We start from the raw sequence: 15,336 nt of genomic DNA on the forward strand, positions 1-15,336 counted from the left end.
TAATTAATAAACTGGAACGGTATGGGATTAGGGGGGTTGTACTGCAATGGGTGAAAAATTATTTAAGTGACCGGAAACAATTTGTGAAGCTGGGTGTCCATTCCTCATCATGCTTGGACATTGCTTGTGGTGTTCCACAAGGCTCTGTACTGGGTCCAAAATTATTTATTATTTATATAAATGATATTTGTAAGGCATCTGATATATTAAAATTAGTATTATTTGCAGATGACACAAATATTTTTTGTTCTGGGGGGAATCTAAAGGAGCTGCTGGATACAATTACTTCAGAAATGTGCAAAATTAAAAAATGGTTTAACAGGAACAAACTATCGCTAAATCTAAGTAAAACTAAAATTATCTTATTTGGGAATTCCCTTAGAAATGCACAAGTGCAGATTCATGTAGATGGTGTGGAAATTGAAAGAGTACTTGAACATAAGTTTCTTGGTGTGATTATAGATGATAAATTAAACTGGAAGTCTCATATAAATCATATACATAACAAAATTTCAAGAAGTGTCTCAATCTTGAGTAAAGTAAAACACATTCTGGACCACAAATCACTCCACATTCTCTATTGTTCCCTGATTGCACCGTATTTGAATTACTGTGCAGAGGTTTGGGGCAATACTTACAAATGTTCGCTATCATCAATCTTTATATTACAAAAAAGGGCCATAAGGATAATCCATAAAACTGGTTACAGAGATCATACAAATCCACTATTCTTAAAATCAAAAATTCTAAAATTCACAGATCTGGTTCATTTTCTCACAGCACAAATTATGTATAAAGCAATAAATAACCTGCTTCCTGACAATATTCTAAAAATGTTTTCTAAAAGGGAACGGGGATACAATTTGAGGGGGGAATTAAATTTAAAACATCCTCGTATCCGTACAACATTAAAAAGTTTTTGCATCTCTGTGTGTGGAGTGAAGCTGTGGAACAGACTAAGTAAAGATATGAAGCAATGTCCAAGCATGGCGCAGTTTAAAAAGCGGTTTAAGGATATGGTTTTTACAGGGTACAGGGAAAAGGTAGAGATTTGATAGGGTGTTCTTGTCTAATATTTTCATGTGTGTGCGCATGCACTGGTTTGTTGGTATGGGTATATATGTATGTGTATATGTATGTATGTATGTATATATATGTGTATATGTATATGTATATATGTATATATATATATATGTGTATATGTGTGTGTATGTATGTGTGTATGTATATATATATGTATATATATATATATATATATATATATATATATATATATATATATATATATGTATATATGTATATATATATATATATATATATATATATATATATATATATATATATATATATATATATAAAATTGTAGGTTGTGTATCCTTCAGGTGTTAATGGGGTTATTGAAAATGTGTATATGTGCGTATGTGTGTATATACGTAGGTATGGATAGATAGAAACATATATGTGTATATATTAAAAAAAAAAAAAAAATTACACATAATATATAATGTAATTACAAGGAGGTATTTCTGTAGTCTATTGATACTAGATAGTGGAAAAGGGGTGGGATTAAATAAGCTTATGCTTCTTCCTGCTCCTTTTTGAACATGGACGTTATTTGGAGTTGTGGTTGCTCGTTTTCCTTTTGTTTGCTTTGTTCATTTGTCTCTTTTAATTCTATTTTTTTTATACTTTTTCAACATGTTCAAAATAAAGATTCAATCAATCAATCAAATATGCATAATCAAAATATTACAGTACACACAGGTTATTTAATTTATAAATTATTTCCAATTTTTCAAAAGATTTATTTCAGCAAAACAATAACTGTCATTGTATTGTAGAGCTTATGAAAAACATTGTTAGAGGCACAATTTCTTCGTTTGATTTCCGAACACCAGTAAAATGATTCTGATGCTATTTAAACGTGATAAAAATGAGTCAACTTTGAGCCAATGACACAATGAAAACCGACTTTGATGATAAACTCGGGCATGATAATGCGCTAAGTAGAGAAATGAGTACTGTGAAATCTTATGACCACTATAGTGAGCTGTGAGTTCAAAGTATGGCTGAATAAAAAAACAAATATAACTTAATGAATTGAATCATCTAGATTTTTAAACGTGTCTCTTTGCTTTTGAACGCTGTTGTTTCAAATGTTGAAACAAAATGAGCAACAACGCCCTCTGCCGCCTATAACTGTGCTTTACAACAAAGGCGGAACAACCAAAAAAAAGTCCCTCGTGATGTTTTATGTGACCGTGGAGCAGGTAGCTGTTGTTCTCATAGACTGTTGCAGTAGTGTGATAGGTAGGTTTAAGCTGCGTATTATCTACGAAGTATTTCGTCTCAAAATGTGGTGTAAAATGTGGTGTAAAATGCGTTATCGTCGTCGCTTCTGCGAAAGACAACAGTGGGAGGGGCGTATGCAGAGCTCCAATTGATAGTGTCCCGTGCCGCTAACTCAGCGCAGCAGAGTGGCGCAGCGGAAGCGTGCTGGGCCCATAACCCAGAGGTCGATGGATCGAAACCATCCTCTGCTATGTATGTTTTTTCTTTTCTTTTTTTTTTAATTAACTAATCTTACAAGATATGTAACATAATGTTACATTAAATCGTGTAATTACATTCATTTGGAATAAATGTTTATTTTAGTATTAACATCTAATCAAACCACAGTAACTTTATACCTATATACAGTTTATATCTACAACACTATCTTTGTTCTGAAATTCTCACTCTCTTTGTTATGTAATTACTTTCTAAAATGTTTAGAGACAAACAAAATTACTGTCTGCGTTTAATAAAAAGAGCAGAAAACTATATGGTGCCTCATTAATATCAGTTTACAAAGTCAAACCAATTAATGAAAACAGCAATTAAAGTTGCGTTTTTTCACTTTAGTAAAAGGTAAAAATTAAAAAGTAAACGTAAAATCCCACACTTCTGCAGTGTTGTTTTTATTGTATAATTTTTATATTTAAAGCATGTACACATTAAGAATACCATCTGGCATTTATATAAAAGAGAGATGAATACTCTAAATATGTTTCGTTTGCAGTAGTAATTTTTTTAAAATCAGATATTATAATACAGGTAAAAGAAAAATAATAAACTGTTAAAAAACCCCACATGGGGTAGAATGTAATTTATCATTGTTTAAGAAAGTTATGTGTTAATTCCCTTCATGAAAAGTTGAGATAAACATGACATGGGGAAAGAAAATCCCCCAAAGTGAGATTTGCAAGGAACTGTGAACTTTCTATAACTGACAAATGATGTAAGCGTTCAGGAAGCATTCTGGTGTAACTTGCCAGATGCCGTTTTCTGACAGCATGGTGCAGCCTGTATCTTGGATGGATTTGTCTGGCTGACCTTCTCCCCACTTGGTAAATGTCAGACGTTGGTTTTTCATATCCACCTCAAAATTTCCCTCTGCCTTTTTGTTGTTGACACTGATCCAAGCTGCCTTGTAAACATCGCCAAACACTTGAGTCAGTGCGTTGTTCTCCTCCTCGTTCTGGGGCAGAGCCAACTCTATGTGTTGTTGGGAGCAGAATTCGACAGCCCTGGAGAAAGAGCCTCTCTCCTTGTTGGACACAAAGTATTTCTGACCAACTCTCCGGACAAAATGATAGTTAATGGCTAGAGAACAGAAAAATGTAATAAAGCAAACTGTTACTCTTAGGCTTTTTATTTAAAATCAATCTAATGTTGTAGAGACATGGAAAACTGTCACACAGAAATATGATGATGAATATGATGACTTATCAATCATGTCTGAAAATTAGACTTAAAGTTGCATTTTTTAGATGTCCTGTGTATTTGACAAAAACAGTTCTTTGTAACTGAGTTGTGTTTGAATTTGAATTAAAAACACATGATTGTGACACTTACCGAGCTCTAGCTTGGCAAGTCTGTCCTTCAAAGCTCTGAGGTCTGGGCAGCTCGTCTCAGTAGCAGCTGGATCAAACAGATCAAGTTAGTGAACTTTACACAGAGGCCACACTTACAGCTCTGCTGTATCTACAAATGGCCATTTAAAGTTTCTTCGTTTTATGCCTCACTTTTAACCACTGATAGATTTTCTTTTCCAAACTTTTATTTATTTATGACATGGAAGGAATTGTTGTTGTTTTTCTGATTTCTGAAATGATTAGATAATCACTCTGTTAAGCTTACGGGCTCTTTAAACTGTTTCAGGATGTTTTGTTCAGTCATGAGAGAAATATGGAAAAAACAAGTGGTTACCATTTGTAAACTGTTTTTCTAGCTCATCCATCATCGTTGACATGCTGCTAACCAGCATGTAAATTTAGACAGTGATCAAATTACCCCCATGTGAATTATGTTGTGGGCACTTATGATCAACAAATCAGAAGATAACATGAGAAAATACAAAATGCGTGCAGGCATAAATTGTTTTATATACTCCAGCTTTGAGTAAATGTAACCAACCAAAACAACTGAGGCCTTGTGAGAAATTTGTGTGACTACAAATGTTACAGAGAGAACGACAGTCTACAGTCAAGCTTCCCTTTAGACTTTACAGACTATAAATACAGTAGACTTATTTCTAATCCTGCGCCTGCCTAATTGTGTCACCATATGCATAGATTTCAAGGCACATCAGGGGACACATAGCCTTTATCTTTAGAAAACATGCCAGATAACTGAGGTGTACATGATCTAAAGCAATCATTGCAAAAAAAAGGTGTTTAAGTGTAAACTTTACAGCATGTTCCACGAACGCCAGGATATCCAGGTATCCCAGGAAATCCTCGGTCCCCTGCAGAATAGATAAACAGGTAGTGAGCCAGCTAAAGGTGCTTGTGGCTTCAAAATCAAATATATTTGTCTGTCCAAATAAAAAATAAATGACCTAAATTTAGTTCGAAATTACATCCTTTAAAATACTGCTGGAATGAAGTAATAACATCGGTTATTTTGACCTTGAATCCCCGGTAATCCAGGAACACCATTTCGTCCAGGTGGTCCTATCATCCCAGCAAACCCAGGATATCCGGGATCTCCTTTTTCACCTTTTTGACCTGGAGGACCAGGAGGCTGACTGAAGCTGACAGTGGCCATCAAGCAGATGACGGAGAATAAAAGAAGCAGTCTCATCTTCGTAGTTCAGAACTGAAATTTTGGTTAAATATAGTATTAAGTTTTCCATATAAAAGCCATGTAGCCCTAACCCTCAAATGGAAGAATGATAAATTTTCCAATTATAGACATTCTTTATGCAGAAATTGCTAAATTTAATTAATTTTTTCTAGCTAGTGTGTTGTACTTCTTTATCTTTGTTGTTTTAAAGTGTTTTCAAGAGTTAAAACCATTTGGTAGCACAAAATTTAGTACAATACAGAGATAAACAGGAGAGAACTCACCCCACCAACGAGAAGTGATGTGCTGGGCATACTGCTTCTTTGCTGCTTCCACAGAAAAAGAACTGAGATATTTGCTAGAAGTAATGTGGGAGGGATTCAGTCCACAGTAAGCAGCTGGAACATCTCATTAGGGATTGTCCATTAACCTCCCTCCTTTCAAACCAAAAAAAGGCCACTGTGTTGTGATACCTTAAAGACTCTATGAATCTAAACATGAGAATACGGATTTGATGTAGTTATGGGTGAATGCAGAAATGATAACGTTTGACTTTATGAGGCACAAACAGTTTCTGCCACTTAACATAAAAGGCAACTCCCTGTACAAAACTCAATTTCAAAAAGAATTGTGCACATTTTGACCACACAATCATCACTATAAGATTAAAACATGAGTGCATTATTGTTTTAAAGCTCTCTTAAAATTGACAGACTTAAAAAGACGAAGTTCAACATTTAAGATTAATAAATCAGTTGACGCTGAATTGTTTGAAACACATATTTAAAGGAAATTTAACAGTAGTTTAATGTTTAAAATAGTACACTGAGATGTTGCAGAGGTTGTGTGCAATGTAAATATTTCATTACGTTCACTTCTTAGTGAAAAACTACAAACACTGTGAATCAGACTTTTGCAGAATCACCTTTAGCAGCAATAATTTGAACAAAGCATCCTCTGTATGATTTCATCAGGCTCTCTCATAATTGTAGAGGAATTTTGGTACATTTGATTAGCAGCATATGGCTGCTACTTGTCCTCTCAACTCCCATGGAAGCATTAGGGATGTGCTTAAAAGACTCTAGGGAAGAAGTCAAAATACAAATAAGCATTGCTATGTTGGGTGGACCTCCTTTTTGCTCATTCCACAGAAAAATCGCTGAGATATTAGACAGACCTCCATATAAACAACAGCTGCATACTCTCATATGGGAACTGGGAGTTGGATTAGTGTGTGTGTGTGTGTGTGTGTGGGGGGGGGGGATTTTTAACAACAAATATAACAGCACATACCTTTATTTATATAAAGATTTCACAACCTCTTTTTTGATCTCTGATATTATGAAGTTATGATGACACCTCAATTTTATTCCTAAGTATGTTAATATTTCTTTCCAGTTTTTCAGCCACAAGTACAGTATTGCGTTCGCAAAAAGCAAACACCAATCAGCTGAAAAGGCTTTTATGTAGAAATGCACAATATGTGATGTTTTTATAGGAAAACACTACATAAGTGTTCAAAGCACCCTTTGGAAAAAATTAAACAATATCTTCAAATGGCATTGTCTGGGACTGCATTATAACCATGTGAATAATACTTTAATACCTACTTTCACTAGTTCATGATTAGAATGCCACACTTACAAAATTTGTTTCTATTGCAGTTCAATGTTTAATTCTTTATACATTTATTATTATATTTATAGAATTATGAAGATGGAGACAGAAAAAGGCTTTTGTCTAACATAAAGACACTGACATATAGCAGAAAGCACAATAGTGATGCAAAAGCATTTATTTGAAACCATGAAGAGTTAGCTTAAATGATTTATTGACAATACATCAGTCAAGCATCAGAATAACTGACTTAAACTTAGGTCTGTGAGATAATAGTTATTCCTATTACAATGCATTCATGAATTCATTGCCATTGGGAGTTTCACTTCAGTTGGTCAACTGAGAATCGTTGGTCTCATTTTTAATACTACAAAGTTTTCTTTCTTCTACAAAATGCAGCCCCGATGCTTTACCCATAATTCATAAACAACTGCAAGCTTAGATTTTTTCTTCCATTGGGGTAAATGAGAACATTTCTCTACATGTAATATAAGAAATAAAAATGCAATAAAAATGTTGAGATAAACATGATAGTGGGGGGAAATTGCCAAAAGCAAGATTCGCAAGGAACCGGGATTTTTCTATAACTGACAAATGATGTAAGCGTTCATGGAACATTCTGGTGTAACTTGCCAGATGCCGTTTTCTGACAGCATGGTGCAGCCTGTATCTTGGATGGATTTGTCTGGCTGACCTTCTCCCCACTTGGTAAATGTCAGACGTTGGTTTTTCATATCCACCTCAAAATTTCCCTCTGCCTTTTTGTTGTTGACACTGATCCAAGCTGCCTTGTAAACATCGCCAAACACTTGAGTCAGTGCGTTGTTCTCCTCCTCGTTCTGGGGCAGAGCCAACTCTATGTGTTGTTGGGAGCAGAATTCGACAGCCCTGGAGAAAGAGCCTCTCTCCTTGTTGGACACAAAGTATTTCTGACCAACTCTCCGGACAAAATGATAGTTAATGGCTAGAGAACAGAAAAATGTCAGGGAACAAACTGTGACTCATAAATCATTATCAACAAAGGTAAATAAGCAATTAGGAAACAATGAAAAAAGCTTCATCTACATGGTGCATTTGTCATAGTTAGATACAAGAAAGGCAAGTAAAATCAAATTTTAAAAACACAGAGCTTGTAGGAACAAGATCACACACCATACCCAAAATCTCTGGAGGCTTCTAAATGAATATGCCAATTCATCAGTCATCTTCAAATGTTTTTAGCTTTGATGTTCTGATCAGCTGTTTTTTATTGCTGCTAACTGTTAATCAACTAACTTTTTTAATGTTGATCAAGTTATAACATCAGGCAAAAACACTGGATTTATTGTAAATTGCAACAACAAATTATTAACGGATGGTCTTTGAAAGAGTTTTAAATAAACATAATTAATAATGCCTTGATGATGATACTTACCCAGTTCTAACTCAGCAAGTCTGCTTTTTAAGGTTTCAACATCTGGGCAACTGGATTCAACTGTAGCTGAAATTAAATTGTGAGCGTACAACAGGAATGAAAGGAGCTGTGTGGTCTATTTTTCTTTTAAATTACAGAGCATCAACTAATTCACTGTGCAATCTGTCATCAAACTGATCTTGTGCTGTCTGACACAGATTGGACTAATATCAGTATGCTACATGGGATCTTCTCATCTTATTGTATCTTATCTTTACCTTCAGTGCACACTGTTTCTCCAGGGTGCCCAGGAAGCCCATATATTCCTACATCCCCTGAAAGCAAAGAAACAGACATAAAGCCTTCTAAAGTCAAAGTACATAAATATGTGTCAAAATCAAACGATGATAAGAAGTTATATTCTTTACAACATTCTTGTGGTGAACTCATAATATTTTTGACTTTTTTCACCAGGATGTCCACGCAGTCCAGGCAGTCCAGGAATTCCAGTTCGCCCACGTAGTCCAGGCATTCCTTGTGTCCCAGAAACTCCTGGATCTCCTTTCTCACCTTTAAGACCAGGAGGACCTGGAAACTGAGTGTAGGTGATGCGGGCCGACAGGCACAAGATGCACAAAAAAAGAAGTGGGCTCATCTTCTCAGTGAAGAACTGAAATGATAATTAAAAATATATGTAATGTACGTTTTTCCCAGATTTACCTTGGTTTAACTGATTCAATGTGTAACAAAAATGAAATCTGATCTTTCAAAACAGAGATTGTATTAAATATTGTGATTGTAGCTCCGAGGGATTTTCTAGGTATATGTTTAGAATGTCAAGCAATACTTCAAACAATATGTAACTCGCATGATAACATTAAATTTAGTAGAATAAAGCAGTAAGCAGGAAAGTACTTACAATATAAATGAAGAGCAGTCTGTTGGGTGTACTGCCTCACTGCTAATGTCCCAACAAAATAACTGAGATATTAGGTAGAACTAATGTAAGATGGATCATTCTCTCCAAAGTAAACAACAGCTACAAAATCCCATTTGGGATAGAAAAAAATGTCAGAATGTAGAATCCTCCCTCTTGTGCTGAAGCACAACCTACTTTCCAGATTGATATTTTTTCAGCACTCTTTATTTCCCCACCACAAATAAAGCATGGTTTAAGACAAAAAACAGTCTTTCTTCAGGTATTTGTGCACAGACGAACTTCAGTGTGAAACAAAGTATGGTGACACAGAGCATAGTTTTCATGCAATAGAAATACCACACTCACAAAATGTATGTTTCTGAAAAGTATAAATACTTGGCTTGGGTCTGTTTTGAACATTTAAAACTTCAAACATGTTGAACTTAGTGTAGCAAAGACATTGACAGAGACATATGGGGCCAAGTTGATGATAAAGATTACTAAATGAGCTTCAGATTTCCAGTTTTGGAAACAATGCAACAGTCGTCAACTTGTTGCGAACAATTAACTTAACTCGTTGTTAAGACAAATAGGATTGTTGTGTTTTAATTGCTCATTTGTTTCATAATTTCTTTATCAGTGCATGAAAAATGTCTACGATAATATGTTTCTAAAGTGAATTGCATCTCCAAGGTGGTCCCTGAGAATTGTTGCACAGACAGCAAATCCAAATCCATGTATAGTAATTATGCACAGGGAGACATTATGAATCCAGATAAACAGTAAAATCTTTACTTGTGTCAAAATTTGTGACAGGCACAAGAGGCAGAAAAAAGCAGCTCTTAATGCATCCATTTAACTGTTAGTAATAATTATTGCTTTATTGAAGTTTTGAAAATATCTTTGGTTAAGTAACTGTTTTTGAGACCCCGTTAGAGTCAAAATTTTGTTGCTTCTGGAGTCCAAAAGTCTTCTACTTATAGCCTTTTTTTTGTGTGTCCAGACTATTCTTTGACATTCTTTAAAATTACACTTTTGTCTCATTGCATGTTTGCAACACCTTTTAAATTACTGCTAACTTATGGTCACAGCTGGCTATTCTCTTGGGAAGCAAGGTTGCTTCCGATTCCATTGGAATCTTTTAATAATGACTTGAGTACGGAATTATATATTGGTTAAAAGTGGCATATGAGAGAAAACATCATCACTAAAATTTAATTTCACTGGCACAGGCATTCATTCCCACTTGCACAATTAAATTCTTTGAAAGTGTCCAACAGCGCTCCAGCTGATTCATGCTGTCACAGTTAGTTCTGATCTCAAAGCTGAATTCTGCTCGCTAAAATCAATCTGATCTGACTACTTGCTAAACAGACCTGTTGAGTCAGGATAAAAATGGCAAAAGGGTGATTTACACAAGCACTCCTATGTGTGTCCGTGCTCTCTGCGGTAGAGTATCACTTCCTAGGGATGGGCAAATTAAGCTTTCTGAAGCATTGAAGTACTGCAAAACGGTTCATTACTCAAAGCTTTTCAACACAGTTATCTTTGGTGACATCTGGTGGCCAAAAGAGCAGCTTGAATCTACAATTTGTAATGAACAGCTTTATTATGATTGACCACTTTACAGCTGAACTGACAGCTTCTGTTTGATCATGTGATAGTTCTGTCTGATAACGGGATGATATGGTGCTTCGGACATGAATTTTATTTTTTTTTTATGTTATGTCTATTTTAATAATAAATGTGTATTTAAATCCTCTGTTTACCTCCGTCCGTTCTTGTGATCGCCCTCATTCCCCACCATGTGTTCCACACACTTGCTTAGGTCACACATTTCTCAGTTTGGTTTTTGTATTGTTTAGTTTAGTTCAGCTGCCTTTTTTGACTTCCTTTTCACCCAAATGAGTCTCCATTTGGGTCTATCCCTGCCTGCTTCACACGGCTATTCACAAGAGTATTTGGTTCCAAATATGTTAGGGTTTAGAATTTCAACTTCAGACATTGTACCTCACAGAATCTTTGACATTATTATGTGACTAAATGTCAATCTGTGAACAACTATTAACATCATCTCCAAGATCCAACTTTAGGAGACATTTTTTCTATCAGTGTGACAAATTACAACAGGACAAATGGGTGATTATTGATTAGTGTGCTGAAAAGTCTGACTGACTGACAGTCTGACAACTTAATTTCCAGTTAGAAAAATGGAGGCTATAGATTTTATTCTGAGTGGATTATAAATCTCCATTGTAATCACTGTCTCCATCTTTATATATTGATGACTGAATGATTAAGTGTTTGTGTTAAAAACAAAAAATAACGAACTAATGGGATGTCAGTATTTGTAAAACTATAAACATCTACTAATTAGTTTTCTGCAGCTTGTGTTTTAAAGAGCAAGGTGCAGATATGATGCAGAAGTGTTTTCCACTTTATGAAAGAGGAAATTAATTGGTGTCTCACAGTTAGCTTCCCTGCAATAACAATAATAATAATATCTCTGCTATAACTGACAAATGCACTCAAGGAGGCATTTCAGTGTAACTTGCCAGGTGCTATTTTCTGACAGCATGGTGCAGCCTGTATCTCCCCATTTGGCAAAGGTCAGAGGTTGGTTTTTCATGTTAACCTCAAAATTCCCTTCTGTAATGTTATTTCTGACATTGATTTAAGCTGCTGTGCAAACATCCCCCACACCCTTTGGTCAATGCGCTGTTCTCCTGCTCACTCTGGGACACAGCCAGCTCAAGTGTTGATGCATGCAGAGTTCTTATTTCTGGACTACAAGGCGAAGGAAACTCTATCCTTGCAAGAGTATTTCTGACCAACTCTTTGGACAAACTTGTAGCTTGTAGCTGAAGAAAAAAGAAATCAAACAATGAACCAAATTTAAGAACAATTTATTAAGCAAATTTATCATTTCTGTGCATTTGTCATTTTTTAGACTCACACACACGAACAGACACTTTTTTGTTTCTCAAGTTGATCCAGGCCTTTTTGTAAATATATCCAAAAACTTGATTTAGTATGGTGTTCTCTTCCTCATTCTTGTGCAAAGTCAGCTCTGTGACGTGTTTGTAAAAACTGCTTTATTTAATCTTTTTCATCCCTAACAGTGGACAAAACATATTGTGCGGAAGAAAAGTCACATGGCGCCTGAAATTACCCTTTTATGTGACCAAGGGAGCAGCCACATTCACTTATGTGAATGTGGCTACTTCATAGCTTAAATAGTGGTCTTGGTGACTTGCTCCCATATACCAAAAAACAAACTGTATATGTTCCTCTGAGTTCTGTGTAAAGTTTCTTGAGTCAAAAGTGAAAATAATATGGACCATTTCAAAGTGGTGGCATAAACATAGTAAAGTCGAAGGAAAAAAACAGCATGACACAAAAATATATACAGGGAGTGCAGAATTATTAGGCAAATGAGTATTTTGTCCACATCATCCTCTTCATGCATGTTGTCTTACTCCAAGCTGTATAGGCTCGAAAGCCTACTACCAATTAATCATATTAGGTGATGTGCATCTCTGTAATGAGAAGGGGTGTGGTCTAATGACATCAACACCCTATATCAGGTGTGCATAATTATTAAGCAACGTCCTTTCCTTTGGCAAAATGGGTCAAAAGAAGGACTTGACAGGCTCAGAAAGGTCAAAAATAGTGAGATATCTTGCAGAGGGATGCAGCAGTCTCAAAACTGCAAAGCTTCTGAAGCGTGATCATCGAACAATCAAGCGTTTCATTCAAAATAGTCAACAGGGTCGCAAGAAGCGTGTGGAAAAACCAAGGCGCAAAATAACTGCCCATGAACTGAGAAAAGTCAAGTGTGCAGCTGCCAAGATGCCACTTGCCACCAGTTTGGCCATATTTCAGAGCTGCAACATCACTGGAGTGCCCAAAAGCACAAGGTGTGCAATACTCAGAGACATGGCCAAGGTAAGAAAGGCTGAAAGACGACCACCACTGAACAAGACACACAAGCTGAAACGTCAAGACTGGGCCAAGAAATATCTCAAGACTGGTTTTTCAAAGGTTTTATGGACTGATGAAATGAGAGTGAGTCTTGATGGGCCAGATGGATGGGCCCGTGGCTGGATTGGTAAAGGGCAGAGAGCTCCAGTCCGACTCAGACGCCAGCAAGGTGGAGGTGGAGTACTGGTTTGGGCTGGTATTATCAAAGATGAGCTTGTGGGGCCTTTTCGGGTTGAGGATGGAGTAAAGCTCAACTCCCAGTCCTACTGCCAGTTCCTGGAAGACACCTTCTTCAAGCAGTGGTACAGGAAGAAGTCTGCATCCTTCAAGAAAAACATGATTTTCATGCAGGACAATGCTCCATCACACGCGTCCAAGTACTCCACAGTGTGGCTGGCAAGAAAGGGTATAAAAGAAGAAAAACTAATGACATGGCCACCTTGTTCACCTGATCTGAACCCCATTGAGAACCTGTGGTCCATCATCAAATGTGAGATTTACAAGGAGGGAAAACAGTACACCTCTCTGAACAGTGTCTGGGAGGCTGTGGTTGCTGCTGCACGCAATGTTGATGGTGAACAGATCAAAACACTGACAGAATCCATGGATGGCAGGCTTTTGAGTGTCCTTGCAAAGAAAGGTGGCTATATTGGTCGCTGATTTGTTTTTGTTTTGTTTTTGAATGTCAGAAATGTATATTTGTGAATGTGGAGATGTTATATTGGTTTCACTGGTAAAAATAAATAATTGAAATGGGTATATATTTGTTTTTTGTTAAGTTGCCTAATAATTATGCACAGTAATAGTCACCTGCACACACAGATATCCCCCTAAAATAGCTAAAACTACAAACAAACTAAAAACTACTTCCAAAAACATTCAGCTTTGATATTAATGAGTTTTTTGGGTTCATTGAGAACATGGTTGTTGTTCAATAATAAAATCATTCCTCAAAAATACAACTTGCCTAATAATTCTGCACTCCCTGTAAAAGTTGCATTCTGTCATTGGGCATACCCATGGGTCCGAGTACATCTCCTAAAAAACGACCTTGCACTGTAATCCCTCCTCCACCAAATTTCCACTTTGCACAATGCAGTCAGACAAATGCCATTGTCTTGGCATCTGCCAAACCCAGACTCTCCCACCCATCAGATGGAGAAGCATGATTTGTCACTCTAGAGAAAATGTCTCCACTGCTCTACAGTCCAGTAGCAGCAGGCTTTACACAACAGCATCCGACACTTTGCATTGTGCTTGGTGATGTAAGGATGCGCTGCTCAGCCATGGAAACCCATTCCATGAAGCTCTCTACATACTGATCTTGAGCTAATCTGAAGGCCACATGAAGTTTGGAGGTCTGTAGCAATTGACTCTGAGTTGCTGTCATTGCAAATACTTCTTCTTTGTTACAATACCATTAACAGTTGACTGTGGAATATTTAGTTAGGTAATATTCTATCATGATACCTCACCGGAAGTCACTGAGCTCCTGAGAGCAACCCATTCTTTCATAATTGTTTGTATAAGCAGTCTACAGCCTAGCTGTCTGACTTTATACACTTGTTGCCATGGAAGTGATTGATCCAGTGATTTGGATGGGTGAGGGAATACTTTTAGCAATGTAGTGTATTTATGAATATGCTTAGGCAAAAGGAAATATTTTGTAAAACAAAAGCTGAAAAATTTAGCCCATGAAGTAGTTTTTCTAATGTAAAGACACCCTGCATTAACTACGGAAGAGGATTAGGGCCACTGGAAAAAAAAAAGGAAAGAATTCTGACTTTAAAGTCAGAATTCTGAGAAAAAAGTCAGAATTCTGAGATTAAAGTCAGAATTCTGAGATTAAAGTCAGAATTCTGACTTTAATCTCAGAAAAAAAAAGTCAGAATTCTGAGATTAAAGTCAGAATTCTGAGAAAAAAGTCAGAATTCTGACTTTAATCTCAGAATTCTGACTTTTTTCTCAGAATTCTGACTTTAATCTCAGAATTCTGAGATTAAAGTCAGAATTGTTTTTTTTTTTTCCAGTGGCCCTAATCCTCTTCCGTAATTAACAGATGATTTAGATGAACTGATGTAAATTAAACATAAAAGGTATCATGTCTGAATAAGGAACATAAGGATCATTTTGATCTTTTTTCATTGCTTTCTCACTTTTGGCATTACATAATCTTTAGTTGCCATCACACACAAGAAGGCTGAAACAGAGTTAGATTAAGCATGCAAAGCTGAAAATACACATATACACATAAATGTGGGATTTGTGTTTGTTTGTTTTGGGAGTTTTTTGCAGTTCTTCTCATGAGACATTT

At 36.2% G+C, this 15,336-nt stretch overlaps 2 protein-coding genes and 1 non-coding gene across 3 annotated transcripts; 1 reads left to right on the forward strand and 2 right to left on the reverse strand.

Moving 5' to 3' along the window:
• The first annotated feature begins 2,471 nt into the window (after positions 1-2,471).
• trnam-cau (transfer RNA methionine (anticodon CAU)) lies at positions 2,472-2,543 on the forward strand. Its single transcript has one exon. It is a non-coding gene; the product is annotated as a tRNA-Met (tRNA).
• A 409-nt stretch (positions 2,544-2,952) lies between these two features.
• Positions 2,953-5,444, reverse strand: LOC146628215 (mannose-binding protein C-like). The gene is made up of 5 exons (XM_085357653.1): positions 5,394-5,444; positions 4,953-5,142; positions 4,736-4,789; positions 3,898-3,963; positions 2,953-3,645 (listed from the first exon to the last, which is right to left on the reverse strand). The coding sequence occupies exons 2-5, from the start codon at positions 5,125-5,127 to the stop codon at positions 3,263-3,265; spliced, it is 678 nt and encodes a 225-aa protein (XP_085213779.1). The 5' UTR covers positions 5,128-5,142; positions 5,394-5,444; the 3' UTR covers positions 2,953-3,262.
• A 1,477-nt stretch (positions 5,445-6,921) lies between these two features.
• Positions 6,922-9,146, reverse strand: LOC146628216 (mannose-binding protein C-like). The gene is made up of 5 exons (XM_085357654.1): positions 9,039-9,146; positions 8,591-8,789; positions 8,398-8,454; positions 8,141-8,206; positions 6,922-7,690 (listed from the first exon to the last, which is right to left on the reverse strand). The coding sequence occupies exons 2-5, from the start codon at positions 8,772-8,774 to the stop codon at positions 7,308-7,310; spliced, it is 690 nt and encodes a 229-aa protein (XP_085213780.1). The 5' UTR covers positions 8,775-8,789; positions 9,039-9,146; the 3' UTR covers positions 6,922-7,307.
• Positions 9,147-15,336: the final 6,190 nt, after the last annotated feature.

This window comes from Diplotaxodon limnothrissa, linkage group LG7, assembly GCF_057381915.1.
Source record: "Diplotaxodon limnothrissa isolate DT_005_m linkage group LG7, D_limnothrissa_male_GT1.1, whole genome shotgun sequence".
Classification (NCBI taxonomy): domain Eukaryota; kingdom Metazoa; phylum Chordata; class Actinopteri; order Cichliformes; family Cichlidae; genus Diplotaxodon; species Diplotaxodon limnothrissa.

What these genes read in the sequence shown, in the direction of transcription:
- LOC146628215 (XM_085357653.1), bottom strand. Translation starts at nt 5,127, where the DNA reads ATGAGACTGCTTCTTTTATTCTCCGTCATCTGCTTGATGGCCACTGTC. An exon ending in TGGCGTTCGTGGAACATGCT is followed by an intron (nt 3,964 to 4,735) that starts GTAAAGTTTACA and finishes TGTTTGATCCAG; the next exon opens with CTGCTACTGAGACGAGCTGC. An exon ending in ACTTGCCAAGCTAGAGCTCG is followed by an intron (nt 3,646 to 3,897) that starts GTAAGTGTCACA and finishes TCTGTTCTCTAG; the next exon opens with CCATTAACTATCATTTTGTC.
- LOC146628216 (XM_085357654.1), bottom strand. Translation starts at nt 8,774, where the DNA reads ATGAGCCCACTTCTTTTTTTGTGCATCTTGTGCCTGTCGGCCCGCATC. An exon ending in TGGACTGCGTGGACATCCTG is followed by an intron (nt 8,455 to 8,590) that starts GTGAAAAAAGTC and finishes CTTTGCTTTCAG; the next exon opens with GGGATGTAGGAATATATGGG. An exon ending in AGAAACAGTGTGCACTGAAG is followed by an intron (nt 8,207 to 8,397) that starts GTAAAGATAAGA and finishes ATTTAATTTCAG; the next exon opens with CTACAGTTGAATCCAGTTGC.